Source organism: Panthera leo, chromosome C2 (assembly GCF_018350215.1).
Source record: "Panthera leo isolate Ple1 chromosome C2, P.leo_Ple1_pat1.1, whole genome shotgun sequence".
Classification (NCBI taxonomy): Eukaryota; Metazoa; Chordata; class Mammalia; order Carnivora; family Felidae; genus Panthera; species Panthera leo.
The window spans coordinates 106,115,582-106,135,606 of NC_056687.1; the positions used below are offsets into that span (position 1 = coordinate 106,115,582).

Below are 20,025 nucleotides of genomic sequence, written 5' to 3' on the forward strand. Positions count from 1 at the left end.
AAATATTGGTAATCTTCTCGCAAACACTTTGCGTGTGTATCTTGTATTCTGAGTTATAGTCTACAGAGAGGCTAAATTAGAGTGAGACCAGACAACAGAACAAAATAGAAAGGAAATATTCATGGCAGTTGTTGAAAACCAGTTTTGTAAGGCAAGGTCTAGAGAATCTTATCTCTGGCATGTTTAGCACGGACTGCATAGTTGATTTTCATTCAGCTACTAGAGAAAGATATTCTACAATGACAGACAGCCTTATCAAAATTACAATTAGCTGGCTTCCTCTGCAGGGAACAGCAGTTGGTTAAGTAAGGCCGAAATGAGAGCTCTTTTTCACTTTCCTCAGAAATGATTTCCCCATCTTGGGTATTTGGTCAACTGAGGAGGTCTAGCATGAACATATGATTTCTAGAAGAATGAGCTGGGATCTGCTAACATGTTTAAAAAGGAATACTTCGTAAATGCTGATCTCTAAGCAAAAATCATTAATTTATTTGTCAAGAATTTTAAAAAAATGTTTTTCTTTTAAGATTAAAATGCTCATTCTGCTTAGATTGGTTAGAGTGCTTTTTATTCTGCCTAAATTTTTATAATAAGGTGAAATAAAAGATTCAAAAATGGTTTCATAATACATGGAAGATGAAATCTCATATGTATAGGATATAGTTTGATTCTTACATATGCAAAATTGTGTTCTTACATGACGACTGGTATCTTCCAAATTGTACTCAGAAACACTACTATGTACCATTTATTTTTATTATCACTGATATTTTTAAGATTAGCTTTATTAACAGTATGACATTTTCATGCATTGTTAAATTTCACACTAGTTTTAATATTCACAATGTTTAAGTTCAAATCAACAAATAGTCAAGCCTACGTGAGAAAAGAATGAAATGGTATTACCTTTTAATATAATCAGCTAACTGCTTTTTAAGAGTAAAACGTTAATACTGGGATTTTAAAACCTAAATTTCCAATGTTACTGTCAATTCAACCATATGTATTTTACTTAGGCCACAGGACTGCCCATTAGCCTTTCTTGTCGGAGAGCAATTAATCTCTTGAACCACTTTTCCTCAGCATCAGCTTTCTCAATAAATAGCTAAAAAAGGAAAAGAAAAAGGAAAAATGTTATAGTTTGCCAATAACTTGGATTTGACCTTACATAACATGCATCATAGAAAACATCTTTCTAGAATACATCTTTTAGCGCAAGTTTTGGCTACTTCTCAATTTAACAATTGCCTTCTCAATTGAAGATATTCTATCTGGACTTAATGTTCAGAAAGTCTTGGAGTAAAAGGACCAATATCAGCATCACGTGTTAACAATTTTACACCTTATTTTGTGAAGTGTATTTCCTATACCCTTTATCAGAGACACAGTGGAATGATACCACTTCAGAGTAGACAGAAAAATATGTGTGTGTCAGTGACATGTTCACAGTCAATGAACCAACTGGAGCTGAACCAGAATTAGATCTTTTAGTGCCAGATTAAAAAGAAAACAAAAATCTTTTTTTTTTTTTGCTTATTTTTGTTAAGCATAGAAAGAATACTTCTAAAAGTCAGACAACATGATTTGGGCCACACCAGATTCAATGTCACTGCTCTAAGGGATGGGGGTTAGCTGTTTATTTGTAACGAATAGGAACATATGAATCCTTTTCTTCCAATGGTCTTCTTGTCATCAGCAAAAAAGGACAACAGTTTGAATTAATTTCAGTCAACTAGACTTCAGTTGACATTCTTACGATTTAAGGCTCTTACATTTGGATGGGCCAGAGAATTGTCATCTTGGTACTTGATGGTAGTGGGGATGCTGCTAGGGTCTATTTCTTTTTCAGTACTGGGTGGATCAGCAACTACCGATGTTGGTCCTGATGCTGCAGTTGTGTGCTTCACGTCACCAGGTTCCACCGACTGAAACATAAAATATGTTATTAATTAGATCACAACACACAATTAAAATTTTGCTTTAATAATATCTCAGATTTTGAATTGTAATTGTTCGTTTAGTCTCCTTTGAGATAAAGCACGAAAAGACCCTAGGTTATTGAATAAGAAACAATTAGTCATAAAATAAGCAGATACAAAAACATTGAGAGAATGTTTATCATTTTTTATGATCAGCATACTTTTCTTAAGAAATTGGTACTTTGAGTCCATACTATGGAAAAATATATTTCATAAATCTAAATTCTATTAGTTAAAACAAGCTTGTGACAAATCTCCAGCATTTAGTTGGCCTCTTCAGATATAAAAAGGAAATTCAAAGGTTATTTTGTTTTCGCTTTTTAAATAACAGCCTCAGTGAGATAAATTTCACATATCACTATTCATATAACTCTTAGCATATGCACAGGGTTTTGTAACCAACACCATAAGCAACTTCAAAATATTTTCATCATCCTCCCAAAAAACCACATACCCATTAGCAGTCACTGCTCCCCACTTCTCCCAGCCTTCCCATCCCTATGCAAACACTAATCTACTTTCTGTCACTATGGATTTGCCTATTCTGGATACCTCATATAAAAGAAGTCATAAAATATGTGGTTTTGTTTTCTGTGACCAGCTTCTTTCATTTATTATTATTTTAAATTTATTTTTGAGAGAGAGGGAGAGAGCGAGAGAGCAAGCACAAGCAGGGGAGGAGGCAGAGAGAAAGAGGGAGACACAGAATCTGAAGCAGGCTCCGAGCTCTAAGCACAGAGTCTGATGCGGGGCTTGAACTCACAAACCATGAGATTATGACCCGAGCCAAAGTTGGACGCTTAACCGACTGAGCCACCCAGACACCCCAGCTTCTTTTACTCAGCATGTTTTCAAGGTTCATCCATGTAAGGTTCAGTATATGTCAGGACGTCATTCCTTTTTATTGCTGAATGATATTCTATTATGGAATATTAGGTGCCAGGCATTGTGCTCAATGCTGGGCACGTGAAGACGAATAAATCGTTGCTGCTGCCTAGAAGGAGCCAGCAGTGTTATGCTTTCTCCGGTTAATTCCAGCACACCCCTCCCTGAGAAAGGACAGGGAAGTGGCTGATTAGCAGCAAGTCTGCAAGGGATAACATGAAATAGACTAGATGAGAAGTTGGAATTGAAGTTAAAGTACTGGTTCCGTATGTGTAGTTTTTGAACTTCCATTTTCTTCATTTTAGCTACTACTGAACATCCACTTTTCTAAAAAAAAATTTTTTTTTAAACATTTATTTATTTTTAAGACAGAGAGAGACAGAGCATGAACAGGGGAGGGTCAGAGAGAGAGGGAGACACAGAATCCGAAACAGGCTCCAGGCTCTGAGCTGTCAGCACAGAGCCCGACGCGGGGCTTGAACTCACGGACCGCGAGATCATGACCTGAGCCGAAGTCGGACGCTTAACTGACTGAGCCACCCAGGCGCCCCTGAACATCCACTTTTTTAAATGAAGGGTAAAACAAACGTCACCAGGAAAGACATCTAGAAAATGAAATCTACATGGATTAGTTAATCCTTTCTTAGGATGATTTATCTTAGAACTGGTTATCCATCTATTTAGTACTTATTGAGTGCTAATAATTGTTAAGCACTGGGTACCAAGGGACAGTAAAATAGATATGGTCCCTGCCCCAACTAGAGATTATATTTTGTGAATGGGACTGACCAACAGATTACTAACAAATCAAAATAAAAATCAATACATAATCACAAATTGTAACAAGGGACATAGAGATACTTAGACAAATAACTGTTAAATTTGACTTGGAAGTTGTCTTCTTATACTATGAGGCCAATATTCCCCCCCCCCCTCCCCCCCAGGTGTCAAACATTTCTATGTCTCCAACATACCGGGCCTATGAGGCCTTGTGGTATTATACTCACCCTTTATAAAACTGAGGACATATAACAGTAAAGCCCAACATTCTGTATAGGGCAAAGTGGGAAGAATGCTAATCCAATGAGGTCCAGATATCATTTTTTGGTAGTCTATGCTGCCATGCAGAGAACAGAAGAGCATGCAATTCTGTATATCTTAGTCATGCTTCTATTTAGCTAGGAGGCTGGCAGTGTTGAACTGCCTTGAAAATAGTGAAGTGCTGTTACTTTAGTTGTCAAAGATGTGGACTGCACATATTCAGTGGCAGAGATAACATCCTATTTATAAAAGTGAAATAATTTCTCATTCTGTATTTACCTATAGAACATTAAGGTTTTCTTTTGAGAAGTGCTTATACACATTTAAGGTACAGTTTTCAGAGGTTAGGATGAGAGCATGGAAGTTATTATTATTTAATAATTAGTAATTAAAAATGTATGACAAGGATCATTAATTGCTTCTTTATTTGAGGAAAACTGAGAAAAATGCGACTTAAAAAAAAATCCACAACACGGTCACTATCGATATCCGGCTTTGAGTAGCACTGCCACCTAGTGGTTCAGTTTGGAAAACTTGGTTTAAAATGCACCTCAAGTAAAAGAATAAATGACCCAGCTGCTTAGGGTTATTTACCCTCTTTCTGAACATAGGTGAATATCTGTTAGCTACAAAAATTTTAGGGTTGAATAATTGGCAATAGGCTTATTTGGGACACAAACTGCATCTTGGTTCCAGAAGTTGATTATATAGTGGGAGCTATCAGATTATCTACTCACACAAGAGATACATGATTGCAGAGAGTTAAACTAGTTAAATCGATATGTGTTGACGGAGACACAATGTCTAGCATGTTATTGTAATAGCCACTTTTATAGTAACAGCTCCCTAGATTAATCAGTACAATTAACACAGCTAAGAGACTCTATCAACTGAAGGGGGTTTTAGTATAGAGAAACCTTTTTTTTCAGACATACAAACTTTATACCAATATGTGTAGAACTGTCCAGGAGAGAAAGATGTTGAAACTTGGGTCATGAGTAATTTAGTCCTCAGGAGAGTTAGTCGTTGCTATGCATCAGGGATAGCCCGTATCTCCCCATGATTTGGATAAAATAGTCCTCCTGATAATTTACCTCCCTTTGCTAAGTAATCTCCTGATAAATAATTCAGCTTCTTGGGCATCCTGAATCCCTACCTTATATTGCAGACACAGATATTTTAGAAACTGGAAAGGGATATCATTTTCTAAACTAATAAATTGGCTCTCTGTTTTATATTACAGTTGAGTGTAAATTTATTCATTGTTGGCCCATCCATTCTTTTCTGATCATTTTGAAATGCAGTGACTAATAAAAATCTGGTATTGGATACAGTCTAATACTTTAGACTGTACATTCATCAAGGTAAATGCCATCTTGTTTTTTTAGCATATGTTCCAGTTAGTGAATGCACGCTTTCTTTATACTTCAATAGAGAAAATGCACTGAATTCATAATTATGAGAGACACTGGATTAGTAAAAACAAACACAGGCTCTGGAGCTGAATAAATATTGTTTGGATGCTCCTTCTTGTCATTTATTAGCACTCTGACTGTGGGTTATAAAGTTTGCTGAGCCTCAGCTTGCTCAGCTGTAAATAAAGTTTACTGGCATATTAGACAAATCACATATGGTAAATGTCTAGCATTAAAGATAGCCATTATTATTTTAGTTACTTTAAATTATTTAAATATAAAAAACAAAGTGGGGCTACAATACACCATTGTTTTCCATCATTTTCTTATTAGTGCTTTAATGTTTCCCAATGCTGTGCTGAAACAAATTGGCCCAAAGCTGATGTGTGTATACTAAACCAGTAAGTTTAGTAAACTGTAAAGCTGCAAAGTAATTTTTTAACCAGTTGCTTAGTAATACAATAGGTCACCAAGCCTCAAATGAGAATTTTAGGATCTATAGACCATAAAAAAATTATGTAAAACAATCTGTGACTGAACCAAAATGAGAACCCTTGCATCTCCAATTTCTTTTAAGGAAGCCACAGACAAATGCAGCCCTCAGCATTCAGTAAGGGGAAGAGGTGGAAGCAGGAGCAGGGAGAAGAGCAGTAACACTTCCATTTCCGGAATGCTTCCTATGTGCCAGGCGCTTGGTTGTTTTATGTAAAGTATCTTGCTTATCCTTATAAAAACTTCTGGCAGGGGTATTATCTTTCTTTCAAGATCTTTTTATTTAGTCAATTACACATCCAGCTCTTGATCTTGGCTCAGGTCCATGATCTCATGGTTTGTGGGACTGAGCCCCACATTGGGATCTGCGCTGACAGCATGGAGCCTGCTCGGGACTTTCTTTCTCCCTCACTCTCTGCCCCTCCCCCACTTGTTCTCTATCTCTCAAAATAAATTTAAAAAAATTTAAAAAAAATATATGAGAGTCATGAGTTTATCATATGGTTTAAGGACACAGCCATTAAATGGCAGAATCAGACCTGACCCTACATCTGTCTGACCTTATATCGCATGCTTTTGACCACTGCTTCCTAATTGCTAAACCTAAGATTTATTATAATTTGGTTTTAATTTTAGAGGAAAGAAAGAAAATATTTTAACTGAATATATTTTTAAGTGGCACAACTCACAGTGCTGGATCAATAATAATATCTAGGCTGCTTTTGCTTCTCTGTCATACTTATCCAATCTAGAACTATTCAGTTCTAGGCTTTCCAGAATTGATTTTATTTCTTTGTGTGAATTACTGTTAAGGACCACCTCTTCTAAAAGCCAGTTGGAACCATAGATGGATTTCTTCCATACAAATTCATGAATGGTCCTTATGTTCCTTATGAGAGGCCTCTATTTCATCTGAATCCTCTCTAACAGTGGCATCTGAATCAGAAGTACAAGAAAAGCTGTATTAAAGGTGAGAGAAAATTCCAGCTCATCACTAAAAACTAAAGCAACAGAAATTAATTATTAAAATAATTAATAATGGTGGTCCCTTTGATCAGAGATGTAGGTGAAATTCCTTTCTATTGGTCCCATGGAAAGCCATTTAGCTATATAGGGTTTTGTTGGAGATTTAGGAAGAAGAGCTTTTCTCTTGGATTTAGCCACTTATCTTAACATTAATAACCTTAAGATGTTAAGGGAAATAATCTTTTAAAACTTTTCTAGGGGAGGGGCGCCTGGGTGGCTCAGTTGGTTAAGTGTCCGACTTCGGGTCAGGTCATGACTTTGTGGTTCATGGGTTTGAGCCCCGTGTAGGGCTCTGTGCTGACAGCTCAGAGTCTGAAGCCTGCTTCAGATTCTGTGTCTCCTTCTCTGCCCCTCCCTTGCTCATGCTCTGTCTTTCTCTGTCTCTCAAAAATAAATAAATGTAAAAAAAAAAAAAAAAAGTTTTAAAACTTTCTTAGGGGATACAGTGAGGTGAAAGCATTACAGATTCTGGAATTGAAATATACAGATATTAATACATTTATACCTTTCAAAAGACTTTAAAGGTAAAGCCAGATGTCTAAAGATTTTCTGTTTCTCAGCAAGAGGTCTGCCTTACTGGTGAGCATGGATACTTGGAGAAAATCAGGGGCATATTAAGAAATGTAATTGGGGTAAGATGTTTATACTTAAAAAAGACTGAGCAACTACAATAGAAGTTTTTAAGCACTATGCTTAGTTTACAGAATGTACTTAAATATCAAATAATTTAGATGTTACAAAATGTTATTTAAAAATAAGCACTTATTGGATCAAGAACCATGCTAAGTATTTGATAATCATCATATTTACTCCTCAACAAATCCAACAGGTAGGTATTATTAGTTCTATTTTATGAATTTGGAAATTGAGGCCCAAAGAGGTTGAGAAGCTCACTGAAGATCATGGCAAGAAGTGTGGAAGTTAAGATTCAAACTTATATCTCTTGGAGTTCAAAGCTCACCCTCTTTATACTACATCAGGTATACTTCTTCTTTTTCTTCTTTTTTTAATCTTTATTTTTTTGAGAGGCAGAGAGACAGAGTACAAGTGGGGGAGGAACAAAGGGGGAGGGAGACACAGAATCTGAAGCAGGCTCCAGGCTCTGAGCTGTCTGCACAAAGCCTGACGTGGGGCTCAAACTCATGAACCACAAGTTCATGACCTGAGCTGAAGTCTGATGCTCAACTGACTGAGCCACCCAGATGCCCCTATCAGGTATACTTCTGATCAATATCCTTGCTCATTGTTGATTTTGCTTGTTATTGGAAGAGCTACTAGTATCTTGGAGGAAAAAAAGGGAAGTAAATATAAGTTTATTATATTAATAATTAGTACCAAAGAGAAAAAGTTGTTTAGAGGAAAACTTGGTGTATTAACTAGAGAGGAATGAGTATTTCCACAGAAAGAAAATGCTAGGTTATCTTGAGTCCAGTCAGAGCTGGGAAGTCAGGATGAACTTCAGAAAGCAAATACTAGGAAACAAAATAAATTACAATTCTATGAGGACATATGAATGACCTTTATATGTAAGATATTAAAGAGTAAGATAGTAAATAAAATGAGCAACTATATTTATGGATGTCCATTGTAGAGTTCCACCATTTTTTAGGAGTTATGGTGGCAAATTATAAAAAGTTCAAATGAAATTCAGGAAACAACAAGGCAAGGACCATGGATTAACCAGGGCTGTCTACTGCTATGCACCAGGCGCCAGTGCTCAAGTCACTTCTCCAGGATGAATTATTTTAAAAAGTATACGGTAATTGAAAAGATGTCCATATCACCAGCAACAGGGGAAATGCTAATAGAAAAACAAAAGGTCAACTTATACCTGACCACATATCAGGTCAGTAAATGTAAAAATATCTGATAAGGATTTGGTGTTAACCAGGGTGTGAGAGGCAGACATCTTGCACTTGTGGGCAGAATCTGAATTGGTACAATGTTTTTGGAGGATGACTTTGGGAACATATATGAAGATAAACAATATTAACCTTAAGCAAATATCTCCAACTTGAAAAATTTATTTTACAAGGATAATAATGGATATTTACAAATATGTATGTAATACTTTCAAACTTACAACTACTTAAATATCTAATATCAAGGAAAAAAATCAATGAATTATGGTAAATTCATCAGCAGGATACTGTATAGTCACTAATGTATTTACAGATGTAGAATATTTTTGAATAATATTCATGACTTTATTACATGTATGTTATTAAAGAATACATGTATTTCACAGAATGCCTTTTCTGACTCAAGGAACAGATTCCTAAAGACAGCCTTGATACGAACTGAAAGAATACATGCAATATTCAACAGAAATAAAATGCCAGTCAGAACTCCTTTTACTAGAGTTGAATAAGTGATACCCATCTGGGCAAAGGGTGTAGATATATGTTACTATTTGGGTAAAAATCTGATTGTTAAAGCTCTCCTCTAACTTTTGTCCAGAAATGTCAATTCAAAAGTAGATGCAGGCATCTGAAAAGAAAACTATATGTTCATAAAATGCATATTACTGCTTTAGAACTGTTGACATTTTACTTTGTCTTCTCAGTGAATTTTAAAATAAAAATGGCATCAGATATATTTTTACAAGTTAAACTTGAACTGATTCTCACTGATTCGTTCTCTCTCTCTCAATAACATGCTGACACTCGCTCACCCTACTTCATCTATCTGTTAGAAGAAGCACTTACATTTAAGTAAAATCCATTAATAAAGCACCTCCTCAGAGGGGATCTAAAGGCTTATTCATAATGTCTGGATGAAAACTTACCTTTTTGACTTCTTTACTTGATCTGAATGTCTGCTGAACAAAAGAATCACTTTCAATGGCTTCAATTTCTTTTACTCTTTTTACTTGTTCTACCAGGGTGGCTTGGTCTAAAAAAAGGGGGGGGGGGTATAATGTCAGTGTATTTTGTGTGTAAGCTTGTTAACAACACTATTCTAAGCAAGGTTCTTTCTTTCTGTGAAGTAATTTTATGACTTCTGGAATTTACCTGGATGAAAAGATGTTATAGTTAAGCTGTAACAAAAAACTATTTCCCCCCGGAGATCCACAAATATAATATTCTTACACACTAAGGCTCTCATCTAAAACCTAAAACATTGCTGAGAAGTCACTGCTATAATGATCTAAGCTAATCTGGGCTAATCTAGTGGGAGGGCTTTGAAAATTAAAAAAATATTATGGAAATACATATAAAAGGAATAACAGCACAATGAATCCATTTGCACCCATCACTCAGCTTCTATAGTCATGAACTTTGTTACTTCTTATTTACTTTATTGATCCTCACTTCATCTTTTTAGCCTCACTTCATCTTTTTAGGTAGACATGGAGTACTCAAAAGTAGCTCCCAGACACTGTACCATGTTACCCCTAAGTATTTAGTAGGTATTTCAGGTAAGGGCTTTAAAAAAAAAACCCAAACATCAGTAACGCAACTACAATACCATCTTTACATCCAACAATATTACCAATAATGCCTTAATATCATCTTATACAGACCATGTTTAATTTTCACTGTCTAAAAAAAAAAAAAGTATTTTTTACAGGTAGTTTGCTTAAAACAGGATCCATACAAGGTCCACACATTAGACTTGTTTGATAAGTATGTTAAACCCTTTTAATCACTGACAGTCTTCAGTCCCTCCCTTTCATTGCCATTTATTTGTTGGAGAAAATGGATCATTTATACTTAAAATTTTTCTACATTCTAGATCTGGCTGATTTTATTCTCATGATGTCATTTAACATGTTCCTCTATCCTTCGTATTTTGTGTAAGCCAGCAGTTAGATCTAGTGACTGGATAAGATTCAAGTTCAATTTCTTTTAGTCAAGAACACGTCATAGGTGATGCTTTGTAATTCCTATCACACCATACGAGGATGTGCTTCTCCCAATTTTAAAGATGTTAAGATTGATCAGTGGGTCTAAGTTGATGTCAGCCTGACCCTCTTATAAAGTTCTTCATCAACTTTTCACTTAATGTTTTTAGCAGACATTAATGTTTGTTGATTAAACCCATTATTTCATGAGATGTTGTAAAATGGTGATTTTCTAATTCTATTATTCTTCCTGCATTTATTAGCTCTGATTTCTATGTAATGAAGAACTTCCCTCACTGGCTGTGAAGTATATAGTCTGTACAGGAAAGGGAGAATAAATGTTTAATTTTTTCCCTTTACTTGTCAATTTTGATCCAAAGATGAATGAGTTCCTGAATATTTATATACTTAACATATTTTACTCCATGTAATCATTTTAATATATTGTTGCTCAGATTATTCTACCTTTGGGTGGTGGGAATCTCTTGAAGTTGGTCCTGTATCCTTTTGATATAGTTAAGGGGTGACTCAGATGTTCCAGGTTCATTTTGTACAGTCCCTGTCCAAGACCTGAAATTAGCTGTTTCTTCAAAGGGCTCAGACTCCTGTTAGTGGGGAATGATATTCTGAAACAGTAACTGGGACACCGGGGTCTTTATTGTTATTAGTCTGTCACTGCTTCTCAGCTTTTTCAGTGGGTGGGATAGGAAATACATATTTTAAGAAGAGAAAACTTAATATGAGTTCTTGCTGATACTATCAATCAAATTAAAGATTAGAGGACTTTTAAAGTCTTTGATTTTTTATTTGTATGTCTTTTCTTTCACTTTAAAAATTTTAAGTCTTAATGATATGGTCAAAAGTACTTAGCTGTTTCTCCTAATATGAAAGTTGAGTATGTATTTGTTTCATAATAACAAGATAAATATCACTATTAACAACAAGATAAATTAACACAGTTTAACATTTCTTTATGGTTCTTTTAGATCTTAGGAATCACTCCACTGATCAACTGTCAAAACACTATACTCTAAGGTTACTTAAAATAATTTTCCATGTGATTATGCTACCAACTTGATATATGGCTAGGTTTAGTTTGTTTGGATTCATTTTTGATTTTTAGGTCTTGCTTTTTGGTCTTTGAGGTCTTGCTGTCCTTGTGAATAATATTAATATTTTTTATTTGATATAGTTGACACACGATGTTACATTAGTTTCAGGTGTACAACACAATAATTCAACAACTCTATATGTTATGCTATACTCACAAGTGTAGCTACTATCACCATAAAATGCTATTATAATACCAATGACTATATTCCCCTAAACTATACCTTTTTGTTCCAATGATGTATTCATTCCATTACTAGAAGCCTATATCTTCCACTCCTCTTCACCCATTTTGTCCATCTCCCAACCCCCCCTCTTCTGGCAACCATCAGTTTGTTCTCTGTATTTGCATATGATTCTGCTTTTTGTTATTCACTTGTTTTGTTTTTTAGATTCCACATATAAGTGAAATCATAGGGTGTTTTCTTTTGTCTGACTTATTTCACTTAGCATAATAGCCTCTAGGTCCATCCATGTTGTTGCAAATGGCAAGGTGTCATCTTTTTTATGGCTGTGTAATATTCCTCTGTGTGTGTGTGTGTGTGTGTGTGTGTGTGTGTACACGCACGTGTACATCTTCTTTATCCATTCACTTATCGTTGGACACTTGGGTTGCTTCCATATCTTGGTTGTTGTAAATAATGCTGTAATAAACATAGGGGTGCAGATACCTTTTTGAATTGTTTTCATTTTCTTTGGGTAAATATCCATTAGTGGAATTACAGGATCATATGGTATGTCTATTTTTAATTTTTTGAGGAACCAAAAAACACTTTTTATTTCTTGTCTTTAATATTTTTTAGTTGCATAAAACACATGATTCTGAACTCAAAACAAAACATCATTCAGAGAAGTCTAGGTTTCCTTTCCCATCCCATTCTCTCAGTTCTTTCCCCAATCCATAGGTAACCATTTTTTATGAGATTTTGGTTTTTTATCCTTCCTTTGCTTCTTTCTGAAAATGTTAAGTATACACATTCTCTTCTTTCTTACACAAAATTAACATACTACCCAATATGTCTTCAATATCATTTCACCCCAGTATAAAGACTTCCCCATTCTATTTTATAGCTATACAGTTACCTATTTTATGGTTTTATGATAGTTTTTTTCCTCACCAATGCCCTATTGGGGGTCATTTGAGCTGTTTTCAGTCTTTTGTTTTTATAATTAGTGCTTTCCTAAATAGCCATGTGCATGTGTTGTTTCATATTTTAGGTGTTTTTTTTTTTCCTTAAAAAAAGGTTTTCTTTCTTTTTTTTTTTTTTTTTTTTCTTTCTCCCTAGGCTGGAAAAATGCAACCTTATGGTTCACACACTCACGATTTAAACTCTTGCTCTAGGCTGATAGGAATACATGGCTGAATTAGGAGTCACTGTATATTCAACTAGGGCATCTAAAAAATTTTGGGGTTTTAGACTTTATGGACAATAACTGGATTTACATGCTAAGAAACAACTGTAATAAGTGGTGTGGCAATAAGGTAGTTGTTTGCACCAAAGGACTTTTCACGTCCCAGCAGATCTAAGCTTAAAAGGCTAAGTGTTATAGAGAGTATGAAAAGAAATTTGGTTTAATAATTTCAATAAAAATTAATGACTTATCAAAAATATTTGCTTCAACTTTTGGCCAATCACAAATTATAATTTTTTTAATGTTTATTTATTTTGGAGAGAGAGTGTGTGAGTGGGGGAAGGGCAGACAGAGAGGGAGACACAGAATCTGAAGCAGGCTCGGGCTCTAAGGCATCAGCACAGAGCCTGAAGCAGGGCTCGAACTCATGATCCACAAGATCACGACCTGACCCAAAGTCATATGCTTAACTGAGCCACCCAGGCACCCCCACAAATTATAATTACATAGTCTTATGCAAGCTCCAGTTTATTTAAGGGAAAGATACGCTTCTGGGGATGTGTCCCTGACAGATGTAACCAGTCCTTTCTCATGTGAAAAATAATGCATGGAATGTCTGGAAGCAATAGCCACCAGAGCCAACACTCCCATCTTTGAAAGAATATATTTTACAACATAAAAGCAAGCACTGCTAGAGTGTCATGGATGAGCAAACAGTTCCACATGCTTTAGAATAAAAGCTCCTGTGGATTTTAATTATGCAATGTACTAATTGGGCATAAAAAATGAGAGAAAATTCTTTGTCCGGCTTATTTATTAATGTGAACATATCTCATACCTGTGGATGGTATTTTTATTAGTTACATGTATAACAGTGTTAATATGGCAGAGAAAAGTCACAATGGATACCATTCCATGTGATCCAACTTTAATTTGTCAATATGAAAATACATCTGTTTGGGTAGGTCTTAATTAGTCTCACTATTATTTCACCGTAATTAATTCCCAACCAAAAGAGAATATTTCTGACTTCAGGATGATGTCTCATGTATATCAACTATTTGAAGTCTTGGATTTTTTTCTCTAACATACTCTCTTATTTGGATTTACAAAGCACATCATTAGTACTAAAAGTCAGAGGTGAGCTCACACAAATAGTACTTGATGTGTAAAGTTTATAGTGTTTACAGCTTTAAATATGGACAAACAACCAGCTCCTAAAACAAATAAAAGTGTTATCATGGAAGCTGGCCAAAGGGTCAGTATGTTTAACAAAACACCACTGGAGAAATAATAAAGGAAGGAAGGAAAAAGATTAGAGAAAACCAGAATGTTGTCTTTGTGTTTTTTTAAAGATCACTTCAGGACTAACAAAGTGACAGGGCAGATAAGGGAAAGCTAGTTTGCCTCACTTACAATATGAAAATAAACCAACAGAGCTTGTATGTTTCAATGCAGGAACCATTTTACCATACTTAAAGAGTACGATATTTAAAGAGTAAGAGAGAGATATCTAAATCAAAATTTGAAAAACTCATGGGAGATTTACATTTTTCGTTTTAAAATAGCTCAGCTTCATGCTGTCTAAAAACAGGCATCGAATGGCTTCATACTCAAAATTCGAGTATCAATGTCATACAAATGTATGTGTTCAATATAATCCTGCCATTTTGGGAAATGGAATAAAACACATCAATAATATACAGTAAATTGTTTTAAATTCAGGTTCTTTAAGGTTTAGATATCAATTTGTCATTTAAAAATTCTTTACCAATTTTGACTGGGAAAAATGTGAATTAAAACTCCTTATCATTTACATGATTGGCATGAATGCCTAGCATACAAGGTTATCTTGTATTTATCAGTCATGAGGTAAAAATAAAGACCAAGGGACACATGATTGGGAGAATCAAAGTTATGGGATGTTTTTAAACATCAACATGGCAAACACGAAGGAAACGTATCTATTAGCCCTTGATCCTATCTGATAAACACATTATTGGTAAATAAAATGACGTCCATAGGTAGTTTGTAAAATTTCAGTGGAAGGGATACATATTATAGTAAAATAAAAAATAATGAAGTCAGAAATCTAAGTCACCACAGATTAAAAAAATCAATACTAATTCACCACATGGAAAGTCATTTTGTTTCCTATGTGATAAAAAGTTATAGTCAAACATTTTATTAGTCACTATTGATGTTGCATTATACAAATTAGTCTCACCTACCACTTCAAGGTATATTTGATAATTTCACATGACATAACTTTTGAAGAATTTTCTTTAAAAACATTATCAAGTGAAACACAAAGCTAATATTAAGATTTGTTAGTAAAGATGATAAGGTCTGATATAAGCCTTTTATTTGAAAACACAAAATTTTAATCTATATACCATTTGTGGATTACACGAACCAATCTCTCTAAACTGGCAGCAATACAAGGCTGAAAACAGCAGATGGCACTATTACCCAAGATGTAATCATGGAATAACTGCCAATGTTTCATGAAAGGTATCTTACACATGAAAATCTCATCTTCAATTGACTCCCTTTGAATATTAATATTTTATGAATTTCCCCAAAGTTAAAATGCATTTTATGTTACAAAGAGTTTGGGTCAATTGCCCTCATAGTTATTGAGGTACTCATGCTACTCTTCCAGGAAAAAAATATTTATATACTAATAGTATTGCTATAAATACATGAATAATACAAAAGAATATCTTATTTTCTGTTTAAATGGACTCAAATTTTAGTCAAGAATGGAAATATTCATGAAATTCCTATTTATGGTAAAATATAGATACTGAAAACAAACCAGTCTGAAACGTAAAGCATTTTCAACTGCTATTACAAAAAAAAAAAAAAAAAAAAAAGCAAACAAATTGGCCAGTAAACAAAGATAGTTATTCAATAGACTATAAACAAATAAAGCTTACCAGGAAAAAGCCACAAAGCTTACTTGAAATTCTAAGTAAGGTGATATAATCTAAGGTGATTATAACAGTTTCTCATGAACACAAATTTTAACGAGACACAGCATTGCTTTCCCTTCAAAACAGTATATTTTAAATAAGTTTCTTTCATAAAGCATATATTAGAAATCCAACCTCGACATTTGAAGACTGTTCATAAGACCCAGATCCCTGGGCACAAATTCCCAGAAATGATATCCACAAATAACTTGAAAGATGAGAAAACTTAAGTAGAATGTGGCTGGTCTATTAGTCTTCTGGAAGCTGATAATACAGTACCAGGTTATATATGTCAATGAGGCTCCTGAAGGCTTCTAGTAACAACCCTCTTTGGATAAGGTCCAAGACAGACTAATCTTATATTAAACTGCTTTCTGTATCAAATTAAGTAATAGGAGTAACTTTAATGTGACTGTACCAGTGAAGAGTTTCTGATAAACATTTTAATAAGTGGGTATCAGGCTAGGTTTTATTAAAAAACAAAATACACACTGAATACCTCATTTAGCTCCTCTCACCTAGAATGCTTTCACCTTTTCTTAATCTTCCCTATTACCTTCACTTGCCACCTGTGAGAAAAGGGCCTTTTCCATAATTCATTTGGCTCTTAGCATATGTTGCCTTGCACTGATATTAATCTCTTCATTAGTGAAAGCTTCATTTCCCCAGCTAGAGGGAACATAACTTTTTCTGTCAACCCCAGGACTTAGTGTAGTATGCTCTATTATTTAGTAAGCCGTCAATAAACTTTTGTTGAAAAACTAAAAATTAAAAGGCATGAAGGTAACCATTAAAAAAAAAAACACCTTCTTGCGGGGAGAGAGGGAATGTCAAATTATAAGAAGTTTTTGTAACTTAAAAAATTAGGTGTCTTTACGTAGTTAGTTTAAGAGCTCTGGGTTCAGACTATCTGGATTACACTTTATCTCTGCTAATAACCAGTTGTGTGACCTTGGGCAAGCAGTTCAAGCTGTAATGGTCTCAGTTTTCTCCTCTGTGTCATGGGAATAACAACCTAAACATCACAGAATGGCTGAGAGGGGACTCTTTTTCCCTCCTCTCCTTTCCTCGTTTCAAATATTTGAGCACATTCAATGTACCAGGCATTGTTCCAAATACAAGGGTTTAGAAACAAGTAAGTTTCTTTCCTCATGAGGCTTCTATTTGTCATGGGAGAGACCGATAATAAACATGTACATAAACAATATAATATCAAGAAAAATAGAGCAGGGTAGAAGGCTAGAAAGGAGAACAGGAGCTATTTCAAATGGGATGATCAGGGAAAAACTCTCTGACATGCAGAATCCAGCAGACAGAAGAATCATGTGAAGGATCAAGCCAAGAAAATTTAGGAGATGATACATGTGCTAGAACAGGGTAAGGAAGCACTAAAAGCACTTAATAAATGACAGACTTCATAAATGAGAGACTTAGTACTAGAGTATTAATCTAGTAGTAGTAGTAGTAGTAGTAGTAGTAGACATGGAAGTTGGCTAAAACGTTTGGATATAACCTCAATTTCTGGCCATATCATTTAAGGCTTTTATGAGTTCAGCCACACAGTAACTAGCTTTAGCTCACACCTTTTGGGGCATCACCTGTGGTGTGGCAGGGCTGTGGGAATGACTGGAAGAGGGGACAGGACTACGCACATCTTTGAGAAGGCACCAAAGGTCCAGCTGACTTTTATCACCCCCCAAGACGCTGGACTCCACCCTGGCTCACTGAATGCTGCAGGCTGAGTGGGGAAGTAGTGTTTCATGGCCTCCCATCCTCCAGTGACTCAAGAGATGGGAGGTCCTGCCACTTCCTAATCGGTGCCTCGTAACGCAAACTCCCCAAAATAGTAGTTGTGTGGTAAAAATCATGTTATAAAGCAAACGCATTTTAGCTTAGTGTCTGTAAATCTACAGACACTTTGTTTTGATCATCAATATCTGGAATGACCTTGTGAGGAAGGTCACAAAGGCTAATTTTTCATTTAAATTGTTGTTGAAAAGGCCAGAGGAGCTGTTCTGGTGGAAGAAGTAGTAATCACAGTAGTAACAGAAGCTTACATTTATGGCACTCTGTGCTAAGCACTTCACATGGGTTACCTCATTTAACTATCATAACTTAAGAAACAGTACTATTATTCTCATTGTACAGTTGAGAAACTAAGGCTAAATAACTTGATCAAGGTCACATAACTAGTTGGTGGTAGAAATGGGATGCAGTTCACGAACTGTGATCTAGTCATTACCTCCTAGTCAAATAAATTCTTTACCCACACCTGCCAAATAACAGCTTATTTTTTTCCTCCTTTCCATCCATTTACTAGAAATAATAAATGTTCTTGGTATTGTTCTTATTCTGCATTTTAATGCTTATTCATTCAATACAATACGGCTTTTTTTTTTTTTTTTTTGGTAGAGAAGATGCCATAAATATTATCTCGGTCTTCTGGCATTATCTTGAGCTAGATTACAAATGATATTTTCAGAAGCTTACACATTTGAAAAAGTTTTTAAAGAATTATAAATGTCATATCCTGAAAACTTTTATTAATGAATTAAAAAATATAAAGTTTTTAGAAAACCTAGCTATTCTTTCATTTAAGCCTAAAAACAACCTGAGTAGTAAATTACCATTTTAGAACTGTTCTTTATTAATTGTGTAGCAATTGTTGTTGCAAAGAACTAAAATCGTTTCTGTAAATTTGGCTAAACCCTGACTACTATGTAATCTACTACATAGACTATTGCCTTATGCTCGCCTCAAGTGTAACAAACATGGGTAGTCAAATCTACTTTAAGAAGTGGCAAGAAATAATAACTCCAACAAAGCTAAAGCTACTGGAAGCTTTCTTATTTTAACAGGACTGAGAAAGGACTATAATTCGAAGTATACCAGATTAATAGGGCGGAATACAGACTCTGAAGTCACTGTTTGCTGTCCGTTTTAATTCTAGAATTCTTATTGACTCTAATTAAAATTCTGTAGATGGAAGAGTTGTATGTTTCTAAGGAACTTGCAGCGAATGCTGTCTGCCAGCCATCTCCAAACACCCCATAACCACACACAACTTGCCTGTCAGGAGAGCTAATGCAGACATCGCAGGGCACACCACATTTGTCACTGTGGCTAATATCAGAGATACGCAGCTCTTTTTTCTTAGCACACAAAAGCAAGATATGTAATTCAATGCTCAATTTACCCTTGTCTCGCAGGAGATTTTTCCCCGCTAATTGATAGAAATTAAGCCATTAATCAAGCCACTAGCCATCATTCAAACCAGAGAAGATGAATACAAACTTTCATCATAACCACCTTCCCCATTTTAGTGTTCATTAGCATTAATTTTTAATGCAATTATGCTATTCTTTTACGCTGAGCTCATAAATTACTGCTCTTTTGTTGCTGGCTGGCCTTGTAAAATCCAAACTAATGCTTTGTGCTCTGATCTTAAAGGCAATTACTAGGTTCTTCTTTTATATCTTTGCATCCCCAGTAACCTTTATATATAACGAATACCCATGGCTGCCTATGCCTGTTTGTTTTTTTAATGTCTCTATATAAACCTTTGTGAACATATAAATGTAGTCAAATGTATCTACAATAAACATAGATATGTGTACACACACACCACATACATTATAAAATACAGATGTTAATATAAAAATAAGATGTCACAAATTCATATTATAGTTCAGGTTCAAATATAATGATATTATTATGGTTTCTCATGATTAAAATGTAATGCATCATTGTACTAAAGTTATAATTTGGTAACAAATTAGAGAAAGAAAATAGGAATATTAATAATGGTTGGTTAGTATACACATATGTAAGAGTCCAACAACTACAAGAAATAGAATGAATAACTATGGCATATAAAAATCCCTTAGTACTTTACCTCG

The 20,025-nt window shown here is 34.9% G+C and overlaps 1 protein-coding gene across 1 annotated transcript; it reads right to left on the minus strand.

The window, feature by feature from the left end:
- Positions 1–767: 767 nt before the first annotated feature.
- Positions 768–19,220, minus strand: LOC122229324 (serine/Arginine-related protein 53-like). Its single transcript, XM_042954370.1, has 4 exons — positions 19,196–19,220; positions 9,627–9,733; positions 1,773–1,925; positions 768–1,105 (listed from the first exon to the last, which is right to left on the minus strand). Exons 1-4 carry the CDS (start codon positions 19,218–19,220, stop codon positions 1,013–1,015), a joined length of 378 nt encoding a protein of 125 aa, XP_042810304.1. The 3' UTR covers positions 768–1,012.
- Between the last annotated feature and the right edge of the window lie 805 nt (positions 19,221–20,025).

Coding starts and splice junctions, on each gene's coding strand:
- LOC122229324 (XM_042954370.1), bottom strand. CDS start 19,220: ATGTCTGCATTAGCTCTCCTGACAG. Junction 9,734..19,195: donor TGCATTAGCTCTCCTGACAG/GCAAGTTGTGTG, acceptor CCCTTTTTTTAG/ACCAAGCCACCCTGGTAGAA. Junction 1,926..9,626: donor CAAGTAAAGAAGTCAAAAAG/GTAAGTTTTCAT, acceptor TTTATGTTTCAG/TCGGTGGAACCTGGTGACGT.